The sequence below is a fragment of the Diospyros lotus genome, chromosome 4 (assembly GCF_014633365.1).
Source record: "Diospyros lotus cultivar Yz01 chromosome 4, ASM1463336v1, whole genome shotgun sequence".
NCBI classification, from domain to species: Eukaryota; Viridiplantae; Streptophyta; class Magnoliopsida; order Ericales; family Ebenaceae; genus Diospyros; species Diospyros lotus.
The window spans coordinates 9,041,742-9,069,391 of record NC_068341.1 but is presented as its reverse complement, the minus strand read 5'-3'; the positions used below and the strand labels follow the sequence as shown (position 1 = coordinate 9,069,391).

The 27,650-nt window shown below is 36.8% G+C and overlaps 2 protein-coding genes across 2 annotated transcripts; one reads left to right on the top strand and one right to left on the bottom strand.

The window, feature by feature from the left end:
• Positions 1-449: 449 nt before the first annotated feature.
• LOC127800574 (auxin transporter-like protein 3) lies at positions 450-4,381 on the bottom strand. The gene is made up of 8 exons (XM_052335273.1): positions 4,054-4,381; positions 3,707-3,892; positions 3,501-3,613; positions 3,030-3,213; positions 2,392-2,489; positions 1,540-1,747; positions 1,056-1,313; positions 450-805 (listed from the first exon to the last, which is right to left on the bottom strand). The coding sequence occupies exons 1-8, from the start codon at positions 4,207-4,209 to the stop codon at positions 611-613; spliced, it is 1,398 nt and encodes a 465-aa protein (XP_052191233.1). The 5' UTR covers positions 4,210-4,381; the 3' UTR covers positions 450-610.
• A 6,088-nt stretch (positions 4,382-10,469) lies between these two features.
• On the top strand, positions 10,470-27,630 carry LOC127799180 (uncharacterized). Its single transcript, XM_052332954.1, has 4 exons — positions 10,470-10,669; positions 10,784-10,881; positions 25,281-25,313; positions 27,187-27,630. The coding sequence occupies exons 1-4, from the start codon at positions 10,587-10,589 to the stop codon at positions 27,264-27,266; spliced, it is 294 nt and encodes a 97-aa protein (XP_052188914.1). The 5' UTR covers positions 10,470-10,586; the 3' UTR covers positions 27,267-27,630.
• Positions 27,631-27,650: the final 20 nt, after the last annotated feature.

The following is a 27,650-nucleotide window of genomic DNA, read 5'->3' as shown; positions in this document are numbered from 1 at the left end:
ACCCGCACCACTATACTTGAAATCCGTCATAATCTAAACATCATTTTACAAAATAATGTATAGGAAGATACGTACTAAAATATGATTAAATAATTTTCTTCTTTGAGTATTTTCTTTTTATGAATTTTCTGATATACTATTTTCTTTTAGACTAATGTAAGCATTATGTTCTTTTTCCCACGCAAACTCGGGAGGGATCACCATTTTGTCATATTTTAAGGCATCTACATCACGAAAGAACAATTACATTCAGGGCACTATTGCCTACTTGAACATGATGTTAATCTCAAGAGACTGCATTAACAGTTTAATTTCACATTATTCTTGAAGAGATTGTCTCATATTAATATTGCCAAATAATTGAAAAATACCTTTTGATTAACTAGAATTAACAAAGTAAAACCATATAAAGATCCCACGAAAAACAAAGGGAGTTCCTAAATAGGAAATAGAGAGGGAAAAAGAGGATATAGATTGACACACAAAAGAGAAAAAAAGATAGAAAAGAAGGGGAAGTCACAGAAAAACCAATCTCTTTACACACCTTAAACATGTATTACAAACTATTGATCATTTTAATGGTGGGGAGAAGATCAAGCAAGCAGAGTGATCAAGCCTTGTGAGGAGGGCATTGATAGCACTTAGTGAAGATGCCAAATGTATCAATTTGGTGTATGAAGTTGAGCATGCTTGCCCACCCTCCAAACCCAAACCCCACAATCAAAACCCAAGCCACCACAAAGATGTTCATGCAGTACGAGCCTGCCCATCCTCCTACACATGCTGGTGCCCTCTCCACTGCATTCTGCAAATCACAAACACAACCCATTAGCACCGAAAATGAAAACAATACTGGCCACGTACAATAGCCAGTAAATCACGGACATAGATAAGTATGCAGAAATTTATGTGTGGGCTCGCCCCTAATAAGATTTGAATCTTGGTCTCAAAAGAGGTCATTATAGCGTCTCACCACCAGGGGCGACCTCTGGAGAGTAAAATAGAATGCGTACTTAAAATATGTTTTCAAACTGTAATGAAGAAAGAAAGTTAACCTCTCTGGCTGAAGGAGAAGCAAAGGTGATCATGTGTGCCAAAGCAGGGATAATGTATACAGTGAAGCTGACAAGAAGAGATCCAACAGTCGAGTTGATGGGGCCAAAGAAAGGGAAAATGATTGCAAGGAACCAAATAGGGATCACCACTGGAAGCCTGGCCAAAGCCCTTTTGCATAAACTCTTTGTTTCATGCACTCCAATGAATTTCTCCCACACAAAGTAGAGAGGAGTGCATGCAAATCCAAATGTTATGAACTGCACCAACCAACAATTAAAGTTCCATTAATTGATTCGTCCAACCCTTCTTGAAAATTGGAAAATGATAACCATTACACGACCTTCATATATTTAAGAAAGATGCAAAATAGGATGACATTGTATGAAAGGCGGTCACTACTGTAAAATTTGTCGGATCAAATAGCATGAATTGCAGAGGATTTGTGAGTTAGAATTCATATAGTTGATAAAGGCTTGATTTTACCTGATGAATGAGCATGAGGATGACAGCAGTGTCTCTGAACCCAGTTCTTGGGAGCAAAGATAGAGCATTGGAATGGTTAAGGAGCAAGTCCCCAAAAGCCCAGTAAACAGCACTGGCTGATGGAAGTGTTAGTGTGAGCACATACAGTGTTGCTATCAAGTATATTAGCTTGAACTTCTGTGGCTTCCACATTGCATGCATTATCTCCCTATATCCATACACACCTTCCCAAGTCAGTTAATAAGCAATATTGTGCAATTAAGATATGCAGAAATAAGAAATTAACCATTTTATCATGTACGAGATTTCATACTTTTCGACGGTCAGGGAGGATCATATTTTTATTCATGATTTTTCAGTCATAAAGAGATAACTTTATTGTTGCTATCAAAGTCCATCCTCTTAACATAACTATAAATATGTAAAAGAAAAAACAAAAAACAAAAAAGTATTGATATATCATTGTTTAATTCTTAAAGTTCTTCCCCACACTCTTTGTTGTTTTCTATAACTTTGAGGCAGAATGTCGATAGGGTTGGTTAATGATCAAAAGAATAATTTTGTTTCAATATGCCAACTACATAAAGATGAAGCAGCAAGATTGCAAGAGAATTAATGCTTTTCAAAGCACAGATTATAGCTATATGTACTATTTAAATAAAGGGGCACCAGTTTTCCAGGAAGAGTGTCCCCCCTAGCTGACTCCACTGATAATTATCTTCATGTCTATATCTCTATCCACACATGCAATAATTAAGCATAAATCCAGAAAGCATGTGCAGATATCCACTATATATATAAAATGTAATTGGAATATGCACCAATTTGACTAAAAGTTAAATAAATTCTCACACTGTCACAGCATGGCCACCAAAGGTGTAAAGAATATTTGTAGCCCCTGTAAAGTAGAGAACTATCTTGGCTGGGCCTGTGTGCTTCACTCCCTCAACCTTGGCATACCAAAATAGATAAGTCAGGACCATTTAAGAGAGTTTTCAGTTTTCAAAATGCGATCGTTTATATATATATATATATATATAAGACCTATAATGTGATCTTTTTCTAAAAAAATGAAAAATAAAAAATTGCAATGATTTGTAATTAAGAAAATATCACTATCACAAAATGTGGCATTTTGTATGTAAACATTTTTTTAGAATATTCTTTTTAAGAATTTATGGTAGATGCAATATTAGATGTAATCAAGCCAAACTTCAATTCTATTCCATTAACAGACCTATGTCAATCAGTGGAGGACTGGGCCTGAAAAGGGGGGCTTGCAGATTGAGAAATTATAATGCAAATAATCACATTGATTTGATATCATATTCAATATAAATGATTTAAGGGTCTCATTCCTCAATAATTTATGGTTGATGCAATTTTATAAGGCATGTAATCAAGCCAAACTAACGCTTTTATTATGTTAAATTAACTAGCCCATGCTTGCAGATTGAGAAGTTAATTGGAGAATAAATTAATGAATATACCTGTCCATGGATAAGGGAAGCAATCGTGAGATACCAAGCAGTGTAAGTTGTCATCATAAGGCCAAGAAATGACCAGATTCTGTAGTTGTGGAATGAGGGTATGAAGACTGTGGTTGCACAACAAGCTCCAAATATATAAGTCCAAGTTCTCTTGTCAAGATTGTCGTTTATGTAATAGATGTTACTGCAATGTCCCAGTCGAAAAACAGATCAAATTCCGTCACCAAATCAAAATGCATCACCAATCCTACATCAATCATTTACTGAGAAGTTTTATGTTACTTTGTCCCATGAACCCAATAATTACCTCCAGCTAGTACTTTTGGATCAAAATCTATAGTGTTACAAGTAGTATTAAAGCCAATTCAGGACCACTATTTGAGTTAGTAGACTAATGACTTGGGATTGGATTATGTCACAAAATACAAGAGATCAAAAGAAATTATCTCCAAGTTGATGTGTTGTTTTCACCTTGCACAAGCAATGAGCTGAATTACGGATCCAAATAGAAGAAAAGTGCAGTTGAAGAATAGGCCAATGTTCCTCCAGTGCTTTCCCAAGAGCCCATCAAGAACTTCAAACCACTGCAACATACAGCAATTCCAGTACTTACTACACATGTTTGGCTGTCAAGAAAACCGAGGAAAAAGCTGGATATATTTTCCCGAGAAAGGTACCTGGATAACATGGTTCCTGAAATCAACCTTTTCCCTCTCCTTTCTGGTTCTGTACTCCACGTAGAGTACGCTAATGAGATAAGCCGTCCAGCTTCCCATCAGCCCGTAGAAAAGCTGGAAAATAATCCCGGAAACCATCCCCAGTTGGGAAAATGAGTAAGGCAGTGTCAGCAGCACTTGTGCAACCTGCATTAATTCCCCCCCCAAAAAAACAATCAAAATAATTTCGGCAAAACTTGAATTCAGAAGCTCCACTACAGGCTAATTTTGACGAAATTATGTCTGATTGTTTATGGACCAAGAAGAATATCGAGGGGATTCATTTTGGTGAGGAAATAAAGAAATGCCTGATTAGAAGCGCAGCTAAACCAAGCATCGTAGACAGAGCCGCCATGCCAGAAGAGCTTGGAGAGCTTGCTCTTGGCAGAGCCGGAATCGCCTTCTTCCGGCTCCATCTCCAGGTAGTTTCCTGCAACGACGGTCTCGACCTTCTCGGACGCCATTGTTGCAGAGCTGGAGCTTGGGTGTGGAGGGAGGAATGGACGATAGGGGAGCTTATAAATAGATATGGAAAGCTGGTTGCCTTGCGCTGCTGCTTCTTAATTTGCTTTTTAATTTTTGCCGTGACACTGATGCAACGCTTCTTCCCCCTAACCTTTCCTATTTTTTCCCTTCCCTATCCATGATTGAGTGAGGAATGGAGGGACCGAGCTAGGGCGCCACTGTATCCGTGTCACGTTTGATTTGGTCACCCTTTGAATAGGACTGCATAACGGTCCACTTTAATTGAAAGAAACCAAGGTGTACGTGATTTGTGAATCATTAAGGATTTCTTTTTATCAAACTCTAGGTCTAGGGTCATGTCCTCGGCATTTTTCACCATTTTTTTATGCTTTTCTTTACCAATTTTGGTGTAAATTACTTACTTTATATGTCACTAAACTTCTAATAGTCTTTTGTGCAAGTCTATTTAGACTTTATAATGACAATAATTGTTAACTGACTTGATGTTTTAACGATTTATAGATACCATTAAAATTAGAGGTGTCAAAAAATATTCGAAAATCGGTGAATCAAACCAAATCAAATCGAACCGTGTCTTTTGGATTGATTCTATGGTTCAACGGTTAGGTTCTGATTCTAAAAAATTAAAAATCGATATATTTAGTTTGGTTACGGATTTTTCTTTTTAAATCGTGGTTCGAACCAAACTAGAACTAATATTATACTTATATATATATTATAATTTTTTGAGTATATATATACATACACATAAATATATTATTACTTACAATTTTAATCTGTTAATTTTTGTTTATTTCTTTTTTATTGTTAGTTATTGCTATTTATGAACTCTTTCATTTTTAGACTTTTATGCGTTATTGCTATACTAAATGGTCGATGTAATCTAATTTGATGAGGTAGTATATGAATTATTTTGTTCTACTTTTACTTCAAGATTTGAATTATTAATGAAATTATGGATTTATTTTAATTAACAAATTTATTTGTAATTTCATATTTTACAAAAATATTTAGAAACTAAATGTTAATTGGATATAACCAAAATTCGTCCGATGTGACGGATTGGTCATGGTTTGATTTGATATATATAATGGTTCGATTACGGTTCTTATTTTTTTGAAATCATTAAAAATAGTTCGGTTACTGAATTCTTATAGAATTTGATCAATACGAACCGTTGACACCCCCTTGATACTATTGTCCTATTATTATAATTTTATTCACATTAATATTACCTTTTATAACAAATTATAATTATAAAAATATTGTAATCTATAAACATTTTTTTGCAGCCATTCTAAATAAATAATTTACGGAATGAAATCCACCAAACTTGTGGGATAAGGAATGCACGAATCTTCTCTTTATTACATCTCTCCCGTCCATTCCACGCTTTAGGAGTGGAGTGGTGAGGTTAGACTCCGTGGCCAAGTAGCCATCAGAGGGGACGATTCATTCCCCCTTTTATTTACTCTTTTTCATGGGCCTGACAGTCCGCTGATGGGCCTCGCCTTGCATGATCGCACGAGCGGGGTGGCCCACCATCATCACCCACCCAATATATATATATATTTCTATAAAGTATAAATAATTACTAAGAACGATTAGTACGTAATTAAAAGAAAATTTAAGGGGACCATTGGGATTAATTAGTGTTAGACTGGAAAGGTGGAGTCGTATGGGGAGATGGGAGGAATGATTGCTTTGGGGCGTGGGCTAAGTGCCTAACATGATTAGTCCCACACGTGTGACAACTGGCTTTGCCACCAAATCTATACACTTTCCTTCATTTTAGGCTTTTTAGGGCAAATAAATAAAAAGGTAAATAATAAATCTCACATGGATGGACACCTATTTTTATATGGGATGATTGGGACAACGATAAATATGTCTCTAAACTTCTCCTTAACAGTTTGTTGGCCCACTTAATTTTAAAGTGTAACTATTGTATCTATTATTACCCAAATATGTATACGTGAGATATGTATGCTCAATCAATAGTGAGGAAGGTGAGAGGATGGAGGTGAGTTGTTAACTAAGGATGCCCATAGTTGATAAGTCGGTCAACCAAGACAAGAAAAGTGATGAGTCGATCGACAACGAAAATGATAAGTCAGTTGGCGCGAGATTAATCAATCAGCAATATAAGGAATGTTGAAACAAAGGTCGATGAGTAATGTAAGGAATGAAGAAACAAAGGTCAGTCAATTGTCGGGGCACAAAAAATGAACTTCTGGTGGTTGTTGAAGCAAAGAGAGTTGATCGGTCAATCGACAGTGATAACAATGAAGAAAAACATAAATGGTAGCAGATTGTGTCATCGCCTCTCTCACCTTGTCTGACTGTTGGCCTCCCTAGCAAGCAACCCACACCTCTCAACCGAGCGCGTGTATCTCATGCACGCCCACGTGTAATTGTACTAAAATTGAAAGTCTAGGGATATAATACGTTCACTTTAAACTTAAGGAGACAAAATAATTACAAGGGAAACGTTATAGGTGCTTTATGTGGGGATAATACTTTAGCTATACATCTACTATACAATGCATATATAGAATATTGTGATTGTTTATAGTATTAGTAATGTTATATGTATTTCCCGCATCACCCCGCATGGGCCAGACTCGGTCCGATAGACCGGCCCAATCACCCAAGGCCAAGAAGGCTCGGACGACCTCATCAGGGAAGGTCCAGCCTCCACCAAAGATCCGGAACTCGTAAAGTGAGCGTATGGCGAGCTCCCGGCAATCCCCCAACGAGCTCGGAGCAATCGACTAACGAGCTCCTGAAATATCCTTTAGATCGCTGGACCATCCAGGTCGCTCGCCTAGAACCTCCAGCTCGCATGAGCGGCAAAGCTGCTGAGAAGTTAGAGGTAGGGTCCGATCACTTTATCTGTAACAGCCCATGCCCCTCGTAATGAGGATCCCACTCCCGGTCTTGTGAAGGCGGTAAGAACTATTTGTCCCTCATTATACAAATACTGTATTTTTATACATTATCTAGATTGTAAAAGTCCCTCAAGAAAAATGGAAATAAAGGAGGCCATGAGGGGCAAGGAAGAAGGACAAGAAAAATATAATCAGATACCGCCACTCTGGGAGAAGGATAAGATGGCGACCGTGGACTAGGCATCGTTCTGGCCGAACCACGTAAAAGATTCTGGTGTACACGCTTGGAACGTCGGGGGAGGGGTTTTCTTCCTTCCTTCTCGGTATTTTTGGATTGACTCACCGCGGCCCAAAACGAATCACGGTCGGCCGAAATCAAACGTCGACGAGTAACATATAATGTTATAGTAACTTATTCAAAATTATAACAATACCCTTAAATATTTCACCTATTGCAACTTTAATTATAAGAGAGGAGTGGTTTGTGTTATATATGTGTAAAAAAAATAAAATATTTTAAATATAAATTTATTAGGTGATATTAGATAATTATAATTTATTTTTTTAATTTGTAGGCAATATTTAAATAAAATATAATTTGATATAATGATAAAATTATTTTAAAATTTAGTTGTTGTTTAGAAGTTATGAATTTAAATCTGGTTAACGTAATTAATTTTTATCTTTTAATAAAATGTATAAATAATACATTAAAAAAATTATATGATAACAAAATATAGTGTTTGTTTATATAAGTTTGACATAGCTATTTATTTTCCCTTTGTTCTCTACATAACCCAACAAAATAAATAGCTAGGTAAATAATTTTAAAGATAAATTAATAATATATTTCTCGTAGTTTGAACAATTTGTTTAGACATTCTTATTATTTATTTTTAGTTAAAAAAATCCCTATATTTTCTGCTTGCCTTTCATCATATTTAATGAAAAATGGTGCTAATTAATTCATATATTAAGTTAAAATTAGCCATTTATCTTAATCTCTCTAGGTAATTAAACACATAAACATAAAAAATAAATATAAATATAAATATAAATAAATCATAGTATTGTTGTCATCACTTCCCCTTGGTTTAAGTAGCAAAAACGAGATCTCTAAAATATAAGTCAAGTGGTTGGATCATAATAAGTTGAGATTTGCATCGGGAATTCGATTCTTTGACCTATATAGTGAGACAAATGCTCTACCTGTAATTTACCTCTTCTTTCAAAATTAATGACATCAATGGTAGGAGATCACACATTTACAATAATCTAAAATAACAAAAATGAAGGTGCAAAATCTGAATAAATGTTCTTATCTCATCGGAACCCATTGCTAGACTATGCTCTAGAACTCGTATGGGTTTTAGCAATCCCACCTCCAGATGTTCAAGGTTGGTGGAACTCACATGGAGATGGTTAATCACTAATAGGTTATTTGATTTTTTAAATGTTCACTTTCATGGTTTTTCGATTGCAGCTCTATTTCAATTGAAGATGTTGTTGAATGGTTACAACGGTTATGCAACAAATATGAGTTTTTCTTATTCTATATTTTGTTCATTTTACATGGCTAAATATCAATAAGTGAATGAGAGATAATAAAAAAAAATGAACACAATTTTTAAATTTGGTTTATCATTTGTCAAAATAATAAACATTGTTATTTTCTCTTGTCATGACCGTTATCGTCGAGTGAAATTTGATAAAAATCACCCCTCAATTTTATGATATTGGAATTGATGAATGCTCAATTTCATGCAAGCCAAGTCCATCATACCTTATTTGAATGTTTATTCACTTTGCTTTCTTCAACCTCCTTGCAAGTCACAAGATGTATATACTATTGTAATTGTTCAAGCTCACAAATCATGAAATAGTTCAAATCTATATCAAAGTGAGTTATAAGGTATGGTTTGGGGATGAGTTCCAATAGTATAGAAATCTATGTCCATATGTTGCCATTGCTTAAACCAAATGGCTAGGACGATAAGGTTTTTTTAATACTTTATTTTTTAAATTTATTTTTTAATTAGTTAGAGAGAATAATAAAAAAATAATTTAATTTAATATGATTTAATTAACATCGATTTCTTAAAATCTAACAAACGAGGTGTTTTGGCAATGAAAAAGGGTAGTTGAGTTCAGCCCACGTAAGTTTGGGCCAGGCCATCGCAACCAAAATGGACTTGCACTAATTGGGCAATGCATGCCGTGGTAAATGTAACAATTAAGATATTATATTCATATGTGATAATAAATAATATTATTATTGTAATATACAACGTATTTCATACGATTATCATAAAATTAGGATAAAAATACTTGTAGAACTTAATTACCAGTATATACAATCTTGTATGTATGGTCAAGGGTACCTTGAATTTTTTTTTTAGTTAGTTCAAAATTAATTATTAAAAAATAACAGACAAAAGTTATAAAATATATTTAACACGATATTCAAAAGCCTTAAGTCTCCACCTCTTTTACTTTATTGGCCTCTCATTATTCTTTTTCACCGTCGCCAATCAAGTAAAATTGGCCACAATGGTTGATGGTAGTATTTTCTTTTTTTTCAGCATCTTTTTTTTTTTTTTGATGTTTTGAAGATATTTAAAATGGAATTTTATGGCTTTTTAAAAGGAGTTAGGGCTTAAGGCTAGGGATTTTTTTTTTTGAAGAATTTAAGAATTGAATTTTGTGGCTTTTTTGAAAAATTTAGGGACTAGATTTTGGGGCTAATTTGAAGAATTTATGAACTGATTTTTTGGGGCATTTTTAAGAATTTTAGAATTATAATTTGAAAAATTCTTAAAAAATTTTGGAACTGCATTTTAAGGCACTTAAAAATCTTGAATTTATGTTTTTTATATTTAAATTTTATTTGCTATTTAATTTTTTTACTCCGAAGGAAAAATTTCTGCCCCACCACTGCTTGTATGAATGGATCAAGGACGGGTGGACTTTTTTATTTACTTGTTTCAAATTAATTAAAAAATTAATCTAATTAATACCCTTAACTAAATTATAATAATAAATTTATATTTAAAAAAAATTATAAATTTGGAACGACCGTCCTTACGTGATTCCTGATGCTCATGTCTTCGATTATATCAGAAGAAATAAATTATAAATTAACTTTTTACCCTTTACACGGAACAATAATCAAATTCGTAATCTATCACGTATTGGGGTAATTTTATATATTATTTAAATAATAAAATAATTAATGTAATTTATGAAAAGTGAAGGATGCTCCATAACTCTACGGCAAATCTCGGGTGCCGAGTGTAGTTTGCCCTTAATTAAATTAGGAAACCTTCCCAACCGTTGCGTGATTCACACGCCGTTCGACCGTCAAAGATTATTCTTCCGCTCCGTTTTATTTAAACCGTACGACTTCTTCGAGGCGTTACGCAGAACGAGAAGAGACCCTTCCCGGAACCCCCAAATCGGAATCAATGGCGAGCGGCGTTGCTGGCATCGGCGAGAAGGTCTCGTTCAAAGTCACTCTGACGTCTGATCCGGATCTTCCATTCAAAATGTCCGTACAAATCCGCCTAAATTTTGCTGAAGTTTCTCCTTCTAGGGTTTTTAATTTCCTTATAAAGCCGGCTTCGATTTTCTTTTATATCTTATGCCTTCTCTTCGCTTTCAGTTTTAGCGTTCCGGAGGCAGCCCCGTTCACCGCGGTTATTAAATTCGCCGCGGAAGAGTTCAAAGTCCCTCCTCAAACCAGCGCTATCATCACCAAAGGTACTCGCCTATCTCTATACGACTACCAAACCCTGTGTTCCCAATGTGCATATGTTCTCATATTTTGGGAATTTTTTGTGCTAAGTTTTTTGCATCCACTTCAGGCTGTTAAGTTTATAACTTATTTGTTCTCTTGGTAATCAAATTAAAATAATTTGGAATGAAGAAATCTATATCTCGCTCAATTAAGCCATGCTTGATAGTCCAGGAACGAACTAATGAAGCTATTTTAATGCATTATTGAGCGGTAATCTGCTGTTCCTTTGGCTTGTTTGTTCACCATTATTAGGATGTTTATGATTGGAACTTTCTACAACTTGAGAAAATTCGATAGAATGATTAAACTAGAACTCACTAGAACTCAGAAATGGCTCCTCCAACTTGTTTCTTGTTCTTGCCTTATCCAAGTAGGATAGTATGAAATACGAAGCAGGAGGACATTTTGTGAGTCAAAAAACCATAAACAGTGTTCCTTCTCAGTTTGGCGGACTAAATTATAATTTTTGTCGTTTGAGCTAGAAGGGGACTTCCTATAGCTGTAGATGTTTTAGTGACTTCTTAGTTTTTATCCCTGCAAAATCGATGGTCTATTGAAGTCTTGGCAGACTAAATTATAATCTTTGTTGTTTGAGCTATGACATTAGTTGTCAAAGGTGCAAGGTGCACTGAGGTGTAAATTAGTCCTTGGGGCCTAGGTGCAAGGCGAAGTGCGAGCCTCAGGCACACAAAGCGCACATTTATTCAAAATGCTTACAAAACACTTATACACTATTGTTTTCAATACGTACCTATAAGGAGGCAGATGCAAACTCATAAAATCATAAATGACAAATGTCCAACCCTATAATAATAACTAATATTATTGTAGAAAACCAATTAGTTTCTTCTATCTACAAAAGAGGTTTAGAGGAAAAAAAAATTATAGCAGAATACATAGCAAAAAGCAATTATAGGAAAACAATTAGTTTCTTCTAATTTAAAAAAAAGAAAAAAAATTACGGCAAAACACACAGCAAAAACAGTTATAGGGAAAAAAATAGTTTATTTTAAATTGCAAAAGAAATTAGAAGAGAGAGAGAGAGAGAGAGAGAGAGAGAGAGAGAGCACAACGAACACTTTTGTTTCTTAGCAATAAATTAGAAGAAAGAAAAAAACAATTAAGAGTAGAACACAGTGAAAAACAACTACTACAAATAATTAGTTTATTGCAAAAGAACTTAGAAGAAAGAAAGAAAAATGAAGCAGAATACAGACATGAGTAGTTCTCCAGTGAGTGGGAGATCTGGCAAACCTCCTACTTACACTGCTAGTTTCAGGCATCTGGACTTAGCCTAGGGGTTTTTTAGGTCAAAACCAAGAATAGAGAGAATTTGAGGGAGAATTAGAACAAAAAGTGGGAGAAAATAGAGAGAATTGAGGGAGAGCTGAGAGAATTTGAGAGAGAATCTGATTATCTTTCCACAATAGTTGATTCTATGCTACTCTTTACTATCCTTTCAGTTACAGTACAATTGAAAGGTACAAATAACTGCAGCAACAATGTACAACAAAAAAGAAACACATCTAATAGATAATTACTAATGTGTCATTGGGGTCGTGACAATTCCTCCCTCTTGAGAGAATTCTTCACCCAATCCCTGCTTTCACTATTTGATTTATCTTTCTTTCATTATTTCATCTTCTAGGCCTATTCCTCTTTGCTTGTATGTTCCTTCCCTTTGGCTTTTCTTGCAAATGTAAAATGTAGTCCTTGAAGATCTTTGGTACAACTCTCGAGTAGAACTTACCCTCAAAAGCTAGTTGTTAGGGGGAGGGTGGCCAACAGGTTATAAACCCTACACCAAGAGCCTGAACTTTCAATGTGGGACAAGTCCCATAACCTCTAGTAAACCATAACATACAACCACGCTTCGCAGCCTAACGCCCACGACGGCAAGCTGTGCACTAGCCACTGCTAGTCTCAGGCGAACATTGCCATACTGGTGTCACCTCCGTCGCCGCTCGCTTGCACTAGGAGCCATGGTGCCGGCTCTGATACCACTGTTACGACTCTTGGGTAGAACTCACCCTCAAAAGCTAGCTGTTAAGAGGAGGGTGCCCAAGAGGTTATAAACCCCACACCAGGAGTCTGAACTTCCAATGTGGGATAAGTCCCATACCCTGTAGTGGACCATAACAATCTCCATGACAAAGCTCTCTTCTCCAACTGATTTGTAAATTCCGGTGATATCCTGTACCTTCATGCAGTAATTGCGCTAGTGAGTTTTAAAAATAAGTATTCCTGCAACAACTTGCTCTTCCATCATCCTTTGAGCCGAATAACAGTTCTTCTGTTTTGTCCGCTTCACTTATTCCTTCTCTACTAAATCTAGCACCAAAAACTGGTCCAAGTACTCGTTGATTGACTGTTTATGCTCACCAAAAATTCTTAAAGCACCATACCTCTTGTCCTTAATGATTACTCACTTTATCTCCTCCCATGTCCAATTGGACTCAACATTTAAGGACTCCAACAGTGCTTTAAAAGCAATCTGTTGCTTCCTGTGCGCTAGCGTGCTGTTAAGATTAGGAGCACTTTTGATTACTCAATCAATACTTTTATTTGGCAATTCTCTCAACACTTCTCACTCGGAAATCAACCAATGCAGAAATATAAGACTATAATTGAAAAACAGTAAAGAGATTTAAGGAAAGAGACGACCAAATCACAACAAGAGACAAAGAGATTTATCCTGGTTCAAATTGCAATAAGCAATCCTACATCCAGCCTTGGTCCGAGAGCCATCCACTAGAACCCAACGAGAAATCAGTACACAAGAACTCCCTCTCACATGAGCACTTCAATCATGAGATTACAAAGGCAATCCATGTAAACTTCTGTCTCTGTTTTCCTAGCGCTTGATTTCAATGAATGAGTGAATTAGTTTGAGTACACGATTGTCTCGCCCTAAGCCTTCTATTTATAGAGGCACGTAGGTGGTAATTACAAGGCCTTTTATTTTAGCCTACACAAAGACTAAACTAACCCTTATAATAAAACACGTAAGCTGGATTCTCCCTAACTTAGAATTTCCAGCCCCTTCCATTCACTCTGAGGGGTCTTCTGATCTCTTAATCTTCTAGACAGATTTCTCAATGCAAAACATTAACACGTGCACCAAAGGTTCAACTGCAACAAATTTATCCTCCAATGTTGTTGCATCGACCTTTCTTGCAACTACCATTCATTTCTTGGCATCCTGATTCTAAAGGTCCAAAATTCCTAGTCTTAGGACCTTATCAGCCTTATGATCAGTTTCCTTAGAGCCAAATTAAGATTGCTCCGGTCTGAATTGCTCAATCAGAACTGCTTTGACCACATGTGGGGCATCAAAAACTTGATCCTGCATAGGATAGATGTCTTGGGCATACACCTCATCAGTTGCACGAAAGATCTCTTCACCACAACTCTCATCTCCTACCTGATTCATAACCGGTATATCTAATGAATCAACATCTTGTTCCAATTCCGATCGTTCCTCAGTTTCTTGTAAGTCAGAAATCTGAGGTAGGACTCCACCAACAGCATCTGCACAGCCCTTTAGTCGGAATTGTCTGATCCAATGCTAATTCATCAGCTTCCTGCAAACTGGAAGCATTAGGCAGGAGTCCAGTACCTGCTTGAATCGGTTCTACAGTGGAATTTGAAAGAAATTCCACTGGTAGACTTATCTGAAACTTTTTTGATATCAAAATCACGATTTTGTCCTGCTTTTGGTTGATATTAGCAAAAATTTCTGTACATCTTCTGTTAATTGTCGCAATTGTCTGTACACTTCTTTCCAAGGAGTGCATAGCTTCTCTGGTTGACGTATTCTCCAATTGCATTCATGTAAATGCCTTTTGTCATCTCCTCAATTCACTTGCTTAAAAAAAAAAAAATTGTTTCTGATCTACTTCCGAGGACTGACTATGATCAATAAACACCTGTGATTGCCTAGATCTAAATCAGCAACCTGAATCCACCTAAAAAATTGCTTCAAGGAAGTCAATGTGATCTGAAACCGTTTCCTGTGATATGATATGATCTGATACTGCTTCCTAAATTTGATCGACACTCAAATCAGAGATGACTGAATTTGCCTGAATTCTGTCACTGAAACCATCTGAAGATCACCTGACTCACAACCGAGAATTGCCTTGCTCTATGTCGCCTTCAAAACCTAAATTCAACTGCTAAAAATTTCGCTAAGGATTTCCAAAATTTACAATTGAGAATCAACCTAAAGGTATTGCCTGGATTTGCTTCAATTAATAGCCAAGAAACAGCCTATACGTATCGCCTATCAAAGCTGAGAATCAACTGGCTCTGCTGCTCTGAATCGCCAATAAGAAGTGTTGGAGTCACAGCCTAGAATCGTTGGCTTTGATACCAAATGTCAGCTATCTGGACTTAGCCTATGGTTTTTTAGGGTAAATACTGAGAACATAGAGAGTTGGAGGGAGAATTAGAACAAAAAGTGAGAGAAAACAGAGAGAATTGAGAGAGAACAAAGGAGATCAAGAGAGAAATTAGGGAGAACTGAGAGAATCCGAGAGAGACAATCTGATTATCATTCCACAATTGTCGATTCTCTACTGCTCTAGCCTATTTATAGGCTTTACTATACTTTTAGTTACAATACAACTGAGGTAAAAATAACTACAACAACAATGTATAGCCAACAAGAAATACATTGAATATATAATTACTAATGTATCCTTGGGGTCATGAGAGCTAGGTTCGATATACAAGAATATGCAACCAGATCAACAAAAAATAAGATCTAAGATGACAAATAGACAAGAAATAGGGTTTTAATACACTTCTACATATAAGGCATGCGCCTTGTGCCCCTAGGCAGCTCCTTAAGCATGACACTGTGCCTCAGTAGTGATGAGGTGCTCAGAGCTGTGCCTCTGTTTGCTCTCGTGCCTTTGACAACTATGGTAGGAGGGGACTTGCCATAAATGTTTCATGACTTAACAGTTCTTGTCATTGGTCTAAGAGGAAATTGATGTGCCAAAGGTAGATAATAACCAACATCAGAGTGCCTTTAGCTTCATTCTTCTTCAGGGAATTTTCCAAAATCCTCTATTATGGTATGTTTTGTGCCACTGTTCCATTATTATTCCTTTGGCATTTTAAACTCTTGTATTTCCTCTGCCCCTGAAGATCCATACCTTGAAAGTCCCTGACATATCAATTTAAAGTAACAGAAAGCTTTTACTTATTTTAGGTGCTCCAATGATTAACCATTTGTCGTAAATCCCTAATAATTCCTATGATTTTTGATATGTTCAGTTCTGGGAGTTACTCATCTCTGCTTGATAAAAGACCCATTAATTGACTAAACAATCATCTCATCGACTCTCCTAACAACAGTAAATTCTCCAGAAAAGCGTTTCTCGTTAACCAGAGAATATATTACAGTGTGTGTGTGTGTGTGAGAGAGAGAGAGAGAGAGAGAGAGAGAGAGAGAGAGATTGCTGGAGCTTGATTGGATGGTTTCTTCTAAATTTGGTGGATTCCATGGTTTATGCTCCTAAATTGCTGCTTTGGCTTTTGATGACTACACAGTAAAAGTACAGCTGTGTGGACAGATACGGGCCAGACATTCCCCAGTTCTATATCATTTAAAGTCAGGCTTAAATATTTTGATGAAGTGTGATCAAGTTTATAAATTTCAATTGGACCTCTTGATTGATTGATCCACAGATGTGTTGCATTCATTTCTGCTTGGCTGTGATCAGTTGGGTGATGGATCTATTATGGTTGCACACCCTTGGTCTAGTTGCAGGCTTTGTGGTTTTGTTAACATTGGGCTGCAACCTGTCACGATTTAGGCTAGTTATATTTTATTTTTATTTCTATAAAATTGTATTAGTTAGTTATTTATAGATTAGTGATAGTTATGTAGTGTTTATGAACAGTTACTCTAGTGGAGGAAGTGGAAACTGTTTTGTTAAAATAGTGGAATAGCCTCTATATAAGGCTGTACCACTCTTGTACATTTTTTAGGTTTTGATTAATTGAAAGTTAATTCTCTCTCTCTGAAATTCTCTGTCTCTTTATTTCTCCCTACTCCTTGTCTAAATTCTCCTTTCTCTCTCTTAGTTCTCCCTCTTAATCAGTCTAATTCTTCCCCCTTTTCCCTTTCTATTTCTCCCTTTCTTTCAATTCTCTCATCAAAGGAATTACAATAAGGCTCGGGTTCTTGACAAATTGGTATCAGAGCAGTCCGATTCTTGGCTAGATCTAGGTGTCTTTGATCAAATTTTGAAGGCAAGCAATACAAGGCCGTTTTTGGAAGCGATTTCAAAGACAATTACCAATTATTGGAAGCAATTCCAGTTATTGTTTAGGGTGAAGTGGAAGAAATTAACTAATGAAATGGTAGAGGGAACCCGCATGAAGTAGATAGAACAAGGTTGGAGGCTATGGAGATGGGTTTGCGACAGACTCAGGAAGAGTTGGGTCGCTTCCGGGAGGAGAACACAACCACCAATGCTGCCACCAGAGAGGCTGTGCAATCGCTGGAGAAGGAAGTAGCTAACTTCGGTCACCAGATTGATGGCCTCCTGAAGATGTTTTCCAAGATGTCTTAGGCCAGTCTGCTAGAAGATTTCCCTCCAAGAGTTGTGTTAGAATCGATCTTGACACAAACAAGCATCCCCCTCATGCTTCCACGTCATAGGAAGGTGAAGAACAACCAGTAATAGACCAGGCCATCCAAGTAAAGGGACCCCACCCAAATCACCAACACACACCCCTACCTAGGTTGGAAATTCTCATGTTTGAAGGTGCTAAACTCAGGTGGTGGGTTAGGAGGTGTGAGTGGTTTTTCCAATATTATCAAGTGGTTGAAAGTCAGAGGATAAACCTTGCAATAGCCTACTTCAATGACATGGTTGATGCATGGTTCCATGGGTGGAGCAAAGTGAGAAATGAGACAAATTGGGCAAACTTCATGGAGGACTTTTGTATAAGGTTTGGTGAGAAACCTATGACAAACACAATCAAGGAGTTCAATAAGTTTAAGCAAGAAGGGTTAGTGATAGACTACCAATCCCGTTTTGAAGAATAAAGGTCTCTAATGATGAATGCACATTTTGCCTTAACTGACAATTATTTTGTTTCTAGTTTCATCAGCGGACTTAATGATGAATTGAGGGCAATGGTTAAGATAATGCAGCCTGCAACTGTCAAGCAGGCTGCTGAGAAGGCAAGATTACAAGAAATGGCCTTGGAAGCAATCTTTAAAAGGCACTGCATCCCAGTGGGAATTCAACCTTCAACAGGTCAACAGTTGGACGAAAATCTGGGGATTGCAACATCAAGATGGAATCCTAGGATTAATACTTTAGCAAAATCCCTGGCCACGGACCAGAGGAGGCAACTAGGGTTGTGCTACAGGTGTGGAGAGAAATTTAGTCTAGGCCACTAGTGCAAAAGGCAATTGTTGTCTATGGAAGGATTGGAGGAAAGAGAAGAAGGCAAAGATGATGCAGGGGTGGGATGAAGGACTAGCCGCTGAGATTTCTTAAGGACAAGAAATCTTTTAGGGGGAGGGAATGTCACGATTTAGGCTAGTTATATTGTATTTTTATTTCTGCAAAATTGTATTAGTTAGTTATTTACAGATTAGTGACAGTTGTGTAGTGTTTATGAGCAGTTACTCTAGTGGAGGAAGTGGAAACTACTTTGTTAAAGTAGTGGAATAGCCTTTATATAAGGCTGTACCACTCTTGTACGATTTTTAGACTTTAATTATTGAAAGTTGATTCTCTCTCTTTGAAATTCTCTTTTTATCTTTCTCGAATCTCTCTATTTCTCCCTATTCCCTGTCTAAATTTTCTTCTCTTTCTCAGTTCTCCCTCTTAATCAATCTAATTCCTCTCCCATTTCCTTTTCTATTTCTCCCCCTCTTTCAATTCTCTCATCAAAGGAATTACAGTTAGACTCGGGTTCCTGACACAACCCTTCGTGCATTTCCTGATAAACCCTTTCTCTATGGATCCTCATTTGATATTTTAAAAACTTAAGTTGTATTCTATTGGAGAAGGTGGACATTGATTTAAACTTGACCTTTTGACTGATTAGTAATGGAGCCTTTGTGCAAATCTATTAGTATTAGTATTTCCTACCCAATTCTCACCGATTCAATTGAGAATTCCCTAGTCAGATTCAAGGATTTGACACTGACTTCCTTGCGTATATTGCCAGCTTCTATGCGTGTCTGTATCGCTTTTGAATGCATTTGATTGATCGTGTTATCAAGCTTCTTCTCCATCGTCTCTTCCATTGTTGCTACTCGATTATGCAATTCTGACACAAAAGCAGTCACCTACAGTAGCTATGACTCCATCTGCATCATCCTGGTTCCGTTCGCCATTGTTGTCTCTAATCGAGTCTAGATCTGAGGCCAAAGAGCATTGCTTTGATACCAATTGTTAGGCTTCTAGGGTGGAGGTAGGGTTCGAAAAGGAATTACGAGGGAAGAGAACAAATTGGAGGGGGAAAGCAGAACATAACGAGAGAAAGCAGAGGTATTGAGGGAGAACTAAAGAGATTGAGAGAGAGATAATTCTATAGAGAAATGACCGAAATTAGATTATTAATTCCACAACATAACCCCTCTTTAGATCTTCGGTAGCTTTATATAGCTACTTCCCCTATGAAGGTAGTTTTGTTACAATTACAGAGTAAAATAGAAAAATACAAACAAACATAAAATACCAAAACTATCTACTGCTAACTACTATATTTACTATTATATCCTTGGGTCTTAACATTGAATTTACAAAACTTCTAGGTTTTCTAGTTCATTGGTTTCTCTCTTCTTATATGCCTTTCTCTCTTCTCTTAGCTTTCTTCTTCGTTTTCCTCTTTTTTCTCATGTTGATCTTCTACTTGCGTCCCTTGGTTTTGCATCACATGTCTTCTCACTTTTGTTCACCACACACCTCAGTGCAAGCCTTCTAAATTCTCAGCCAAAAATCAAGCACATAATTTGTGACATACAAAATTTAGGTTGTCCTTGGTTGCAAAGAAAGCATTGACTGAGATTATCTAAAATATCTTGTGTCGCTAAAATTTCAATTTAGAGTATTTTAGGAGATTTTTGTCAGGATCCTAGGATGTATAAGAGCTTATGGTGGGGTTGGGTGTGGCAGATTATCCCTTAGGAGGGTTAGTTAGTTCTGTTGAAGTTGTTAGGATAGTTATCTTACTTCTTGTATTTTCTGTTAAGTTGTTGAAGTAGCTTTATAAAGCTACTAGGACTGTTGTAAAGGGATATCTAGAAAATATCAATTGAAACATTTGTTTTTTCTCTCTCCCTTTCGAACTCATCTCTTCTTCCCCGTAGCTTCTCTTCCTCTCTTTCTCCTTTATGATTCTCCCTCTATTCTATCTCTTGATCTCCTTGTTTCTTTCGCCTCTTTCTGTTTTCCCCTCTCTTTCTCACATTTTGCCCCAATTCTTCCTAAAATTAGCCCTAATTCTCTGCTGAAACCCTAGGGTCAAGACAATTTTGTATCATAGCAGTTAATCCTTGGCTATGATTTCTGTAAAGTTGTTTAGCACTCAGTAGCAAGATAGGCTGTAATCTTGGGAGATAACTCAAGTAATCTTTGCAGGAACGTACGTCCAGGTGAATTTTGATGATTATCGGTGGAATTGATCAAGCGGTGATTTGGTGAGTCCATCGAATTTAACAGTCGGCGATGGATTGCAGAATTGATCGAGTTACAATAGGCATTTTTGAAAGTAGCTGTAGAATTGATCGAACAACTGAGTCGATCAATTATAGGTGGTGTGAGCTTCAGGTGGAGCGAATTGAATTCAATTTCAGTGATTTCGACGGAGGTGGTCTCAGCTAAGAATCAGGAAGCCTTTTTAGCAATAATTAAGGTCCAAATTGTGAAGCTGTGTGAAGGTGACCTCAGTTGTGGAGACAAGTGCATTCCTTAAGCAAATCCTGCGAAGTTGAGCTAGGCGATTTCCGATCACCTCTCGATCCGAATTGGAAGGAGTCATAGAGTGAGGTTATCCTCAGCTGGAGTCTGAAAATTCTTGGCACGTGATCCACAGTCGCTATGGGTGATAACGACGAGTTAGTGAAGTTGATACAGAGGCAACTTGCAGTCACTGTAACAGAGCAACTGTACAGAAATTCTAGTCGACTCTTGAAGGCGAGTAGGCCAGGCGAGTTCGACGGTGATTCCAGCAAATATAAGGAATTATTGCAGCTGGCGAGCCAGGAGATTCAGTAGCCCTGGGCAACTCTTGAAGGCCGATCAAAGTCCCTGTTATGTGCAATTTATCCTGCTCCTGAATCAGGTTCAACTTGGAAGCGAGTTTATAGGTGTATGCAACAATTGCTTCTCAATTTTGGTGGATAATAGCAGCCGTTTGATCCTTAGGAGAATCATCCAGCGCTGTTTCTCGGCCAGTGATTCCATCAACGATTTGAATTTTAATGGCTCATGACGTTAGGATAAAGCTGAGAGAATCTCAATTGCAGCAAGTGACGGCAAAGATGACGGAGAGGCAGATCCACATTGGAGCTTGGGATGAATTCATGCAATGATGCGTGAAATTTGGGATAATTTAGAAGTTTGATGATGGACTAATACATGATAAGGTTTGTTAGGTTAGACTACCTGCTTGTTTGCTTTTCAGAGAATATTCTGATTCGATTATTAGAGGGAAGTGATCGATCCTATGATTTATCCTTACTCCATTATCAAATCTCAGAGTTCAACTCACGAAGACAAAATTATTTTTTCATAAATGAATTTTGGAATGTCTAAGGTAGAAAACAATAATAAGAAGGATGTGATTAAGGAAGCATTATAGCCTCAGGAGGTCCTTGAAATGAAGCAATCTAAGGAGAAGTCAAGATTATGGAGAAATGATTCACGGCTTATTATAGATTTTGAGTAGGAGAAGAAATATTCTGATTTTGGTAGTATTGACAGGGAGGATGATTGTAACAACAGTGTTGACAGCAATAACGGCAATCCTGGCGGCTCAATCCATGATCCCTGGACACATAAAGATTCAACGGAACAACCTGATTCCTTTGAAAAGGAAGTTGTTGTTGAGGATGTTCCAGATGATATTCTCGGAAGTTCAGAACAAGAGATGATTGATGCAGTCAATCAAGCAACATGAATGAAAGGAGGTAACATAGACGTCTTGGAGTTGGAGACGGGCAGATCCAAAAATTTATGTAGGGAGAGGTTGAAATTTTTTTTTTTCGACGAGTAGAACTGCACATCACAAATTTTGGGGTGGTGAGTTGTAATTTTTTTTTTTTTGATTGGGTTATTATTAAAAATTAATTTTTTACATTAAAAAAATTAATTTTTATATAAAAAATTAAATTTTAATTGTGGGCATGCGGCACTGGTTGGAGATAAACACATTTGGATCTTTAAGATCTGAAATTCATCTGATTTTTCTCAAGGAGATACAGGCTCAATCAATTTCTAAAACTAGCAGTGTTGAGATGAAATCTATCGTAATGATTGAGAATTAGAAGAAGAAATAATACCTTAAGATGCACCTACTGAAAGGTTGCAAGAGAGAAATGGGAGAGTATTTGATGAAGTGACTGAGGGAGATGAAGTGACAGAGGGAGCCAAGACCAACACGTTACCCCTAGTGACTAGTCCATGGACTGAAGGATTGGCTAGTGTCCAGGATCGGAATCTTGGGAGGAATGGAATTGATATTGGAGTTCTTAAGGATATTGTTCCATTCCCTTTGATTTCGGATAAAGCCGAGGATTCCTTAGCTTTGGTTAAAACAGGTAATGAGAAAGTGAAGACAGCACTAGCTGGAGAATACCTTACTGCTGACATGAAAAATTCTAACCCTGAATAGTATGATGGTGTTGCTGTCATTTTAGAAGGTGCAAGCCCGATCGCAGAAGGTGTAAACTAGTTTTTTATGCTGGTTGTAAGAGAGTCAATAGATGCAGGTGTTTCAAGAGAGCATGGCATACTCACTGAAAAGAGAGATGCTGATGTGTCTCTCAATCATAAGGAGGAGATAAGAAGAGAGTTGGACACCATGCTTGTTTTGTATGACATGATTGGGGATATAAGAACTTCGATTGCTCAACCTTTAGAATTACAATTAATCAAGGCATGTCCTTGTAGCAACTTTGGAAAGTCCTGAGAGTTATGATTCTCACAGGAAATTCCTCAATAAAGAGCAGGTTCAAAGTTGTAAGGAATTTCGGGGACGGTTGGTAACTAGAGGGAAGCTAAGGGAGATAACTGAAGAAGTCAAAAGTTTTGCTATAAGAAACAAAGCTCCAGCTGCTTTGTTTGCTCTACCTCCAGCTGGCCAATTTGAATTTTTGTCTACTGTATTGAAGGATAGACCGATGACTGGGGATGACTGGGATTGATGTCACAGCAGGTCCTAGTTCTGATACTCACTGACAGCTTTTGTCTGAGTATCCAAGGCGAGCCCACATTTGTCCATTGTTGCATCTAAGGGTTATGGCAGATATTTTTGCACTAGAAGATGGTAGTTGGCCTGTCCAGAAGCCATTAACCACAGCTAAGTATGCGTGTTTAACATCCTTACTTGTACTAGATGGTGATGAACTGTTAAAGGAAGCCATTGACATAGTTAGTCATTCCTCTAGACTCCAAACAACCAACATTGAAGGAGTGGTGATGGGGAAAAGATATGGGAACAGCAGTTGGCAGGGTTCAGCTGCTAACTGTGACAACCAGAGAGTGGTTGTTTCTGGTTTTGTTCCAGTCAATGAGTACATGAGAGCTATTGACAATTTGTTAGGCTTACAAAAGTTTTTCAAGATTCCTCCAACCAAGCTGCGTGGAAGAGAGGGAAAAGAGCTAAGATTGAGAAGCTGTAGTGCCCCGAAGCTGTTTACAGCACTGCTACTCCATCTTCCTGAGAGTTGTCTTGTCAGGTCTTGTATTTCTTGAGGACAAGAAGTATTTCAAGGCAGGGGGGAACGGTCAGGACCCTAGGATGTATAAGAGCTTATGGTGGGGTTGGGTGTAGCAGATTATCCCTCGGGAGGGGTAGTTAATCCTATTGAAGTTGTTAGGGTAGTTATCTTACTTCTTGTATGTTAATTTAGGAACTGCTGGAATTGAAATTTTAGGCAAAATTAAAGCTTCTCACAGCTACACACACTCATGGATTGATTGTAACAAAACAAAATGTAAACAACAGAATATATAATTAATGAATAGGAACGGAAATGCAAACCAATCAAGAACACCAGATTTATCCTGGTTCAGTTCATTCTTGGAGTGAATCTACAGCCAGCCGTAAGACCTCCCACCGAGAGAAGTTTCTTTATTTCAGAATGATCAATACAGCCTTAACCGACAAGTACAACTTTCTGCTTCACCTGAGATTACAAAGACTACCACAATTTACAATATCTAGCCTTTTCTCTCAATTGCACAGAATGTACTTATAGTAAGAATAGTCTCTAAGTGTCTACCCCTTGCCCCTTATTTATAGAATAAGTGGCGGACATCTCTATAGCTAACCGGGACTGATATTACTGGTTTACCCTTCAACTTAATAACAAATTTCAATTGAGACCCAAAACTGCCCATCTAAAGAGGACACTTGACACTTGCTGTTTCCACCAAACATTAGACTATCTACTCGAGGCAAACCTTCAACATTGTATTTTCTGTTAAGTTGTTGAAGTAGCTATATAAAGCTACTAGGACTGTTGTAAGGGGATATCCAGAAAATATCAATTGATACATCTGTTTTTTCTCTCTCCAAACTCTCTCTCGGACCTGTCTCTTCTTCCCCTCAGCTTCTCTTCCTCTCTTTCTCCCTTCTGATTCTCCCTTTATTCTCTCTCTCAATCTCCATGTTTCTTCTGCCTCTTTCTCAAATTCTGCCCTAATTCTTCCTAAAATTGGCTCTAATTCTCTGCTGAAACCCTAGGGTCATGACAAGTTTGAATCCTGTTACTTGCGTTGCTGATTTTCCTATCCTGATAAATGCTTGACTGTGGTCCTAAATAAATTGGCTACTGTGCTTGTTTGTGTCGCTGTTGTTTGCTGTCATGGTTATTCAGCTTTGCCAGATAGAAAAAAGACACCTATTGAGAACTGACTATACAAACAGGGAACAAAGGGAATTTTTTTGAGGACCTCTCTTATTATTAAACCTGTTAATAATGATAGAAGTATGCTTTCATGCTCTACTAACCTGTTCACAAGTTGCAATGTGGGATTTTGTGACATCAGCTGTGACATTTCTTGACCTGTCATTACTGTAGTATCAACAATGAATTTCTTGTTATTCCTACTATTATTCATTGTACTTGGCCTGTTTCTTGATTTCTGTGCAGATGGAGTAGGAATTAGTCCTCAGCAAAGTGCCGGTATGCTGTTTTTTATTATTCTCAAATGGGTTTATCCATTTCCAGTTTTCTTTTGTGAATTTTCTGTTGACTTTTATTATGCATGCAACTGCAAATATGTTCTATATATACACTAGTATGCATTTGTTTTTAGCATTGATGACACATCCATGTTTCTTCTACTTTCAGTCTTTTCTTCTCTTCTGAATAGGTTCGCACCCTATATGGACTTTTGTTATCCATCAAATAGAGAAAAAGATCTGATTTATTTTTCTTTTTTTTTTACTTTAGAGAATGTAGCTACAGTTGAAATCTTGTTTTAATCTACAACTTATCTTTATTTGACATGGTTGATAGAATTTCATCATCGTTATCTGCAAATTATTCCAACATTATAGAATTTTGTATTTTGGCTCTTATATGTCAATAGTTGGTTAGTTCTACTTTAATTTGTACAGGGTCTGCCTCTTTAAGCTGGTTTTATTAGTTTAATGTATTTATGTACCAAAAGAAAGTGCATTTTGGTAGTTTATAAAATGACAATATACGAGTCTAGACATGTTTCACTAACTCAAGTGGTGATGCTCATTTGGGAGCATCAACTTTTTTGGTAAAGTAGTTAGCTGGAAAAGCATTGGGGGAAAAATAGCTGACGTAAAGAGAGATATGATAAAAGTGCTTGGCAATCATTAAGAAAGCAACAATTGTGTTGCCACCTAATTTGAAAGTAAGGAATAAATATAAAAGGGAGATTGTGGAGGATGTTACTCATAGAATTAAGGTAGGATGATTAAAGTGGAGAAGTTTATATAGCATTTTTTGCAATCGTAAAACTCCTTTAAAAGCTGAAAGAAAAGTTTTGTCAGATGACTATAAGACCATCTTTATTTTATGGCTCATAATGTTGGATAGTTTAAGTGTCAAATATGGATAAAATATGAGTATAACTAAGATAAGAATCTTTTGTTGGACGTGTGGCTGTTCAAGAAAAGACAAAAGTAAGAAACAAGATTATACATAATAAGATTGGTAAGGGGGCTATTGAAGATAAGATAAAGGCATCACAATTTAGATGATTTGGATATGCAAGAAGCGGACCAATTGAAGCAACTTTGAAGTGGAGGAATTTTGTAACAAAATATGTAGAGGAAGACCTAAGAAAGTTTGGGGGGAAACCCTTAAACATTATAAAGGATATGATAGTCTTATAAAGATTATGGTCATGGATATAGATGATTGTAAATATAGAATTCATTTTGCCAACCCACCTAGGGGGATTATGGGTTGTGATTGTTGTTGTTGTTCTAATTGTCTCTTTTTTTCTTATAAGAATGTATCTTCATTATTCAAGGGGTTAATGTTATCATCATCTGAAAGAGAGGGCTTATTTTGAGTCAACTTGTTTATGAAGTGTAATAACTTGATCTTGATGTGTACCATTTTTGGTTTAAAATGCCAGCAGTGTCAGGATCATTCTTATTGACATTCTTTCGTTTATCTATTGGCAATCAGTATATGAAAAAAAAAAAAAAAAATTATGGGTTGAAGTAAACCTAGGAACTGCTATTTCCAAGCAAATACAGTTTAGAAGGAAGAGATTTCCTAATATTTAAAGCCAAGACTAAAAAGTCTTACATGACAATAAGCTATATGTAATTGGTTGCCTCTCACAAAATTTGGTAGATTCACGTATTCTTTTTTGGCACACCAAATATGTCTGAGTGATAATTTAAATGCTACCTACTTCTTTGTCCTGACATATGATAATATGGTTAAGCAACCCTTCAGCACCAGTTAATCTATAATCTTCCTGTGGCTTCTCCATCTAGTTTGGCCATAATATTACATTTATGATGCTGATCACTAATCTTGTATATTTGATTGGCTTTCTCAGGCAATGTGTATCTTAAACATGGCTCAGAGCTGCGCCTGATTCCTCGCGATAGAGTTGGTGCTCTGGAAACGGCTCTGTAAAAGCTATATTACTGTCTGAAGAGAATATTTGACCTGCTGTTCTTAAATTATATACATTGACATCCTATCTCTCAGGCAATTTACCGATATAGAGGTGCATGAAACTAAAGTAATAATGGTTGTGATAGATGCATTTTATTTCTCTAGATTATGAGCAGTTGATATTTATAGTACTATGCTGCTGCTGTGTTGTGCAAAGTGTAGTTATATGGCAGGATGCAGTATTTTTGCCCTTCCTGCACGGTTTAGGGGGAAACCAACGGTTTCTAGTTTAGCAAAGTGATTATTGATCCTGTGACCAAATCATTGGCTAGAGTTCTTCTTTATGGATGAAGGAATATAGAATGATTTTATTTGGTGTTTATTATATTCTGCATTTCATAA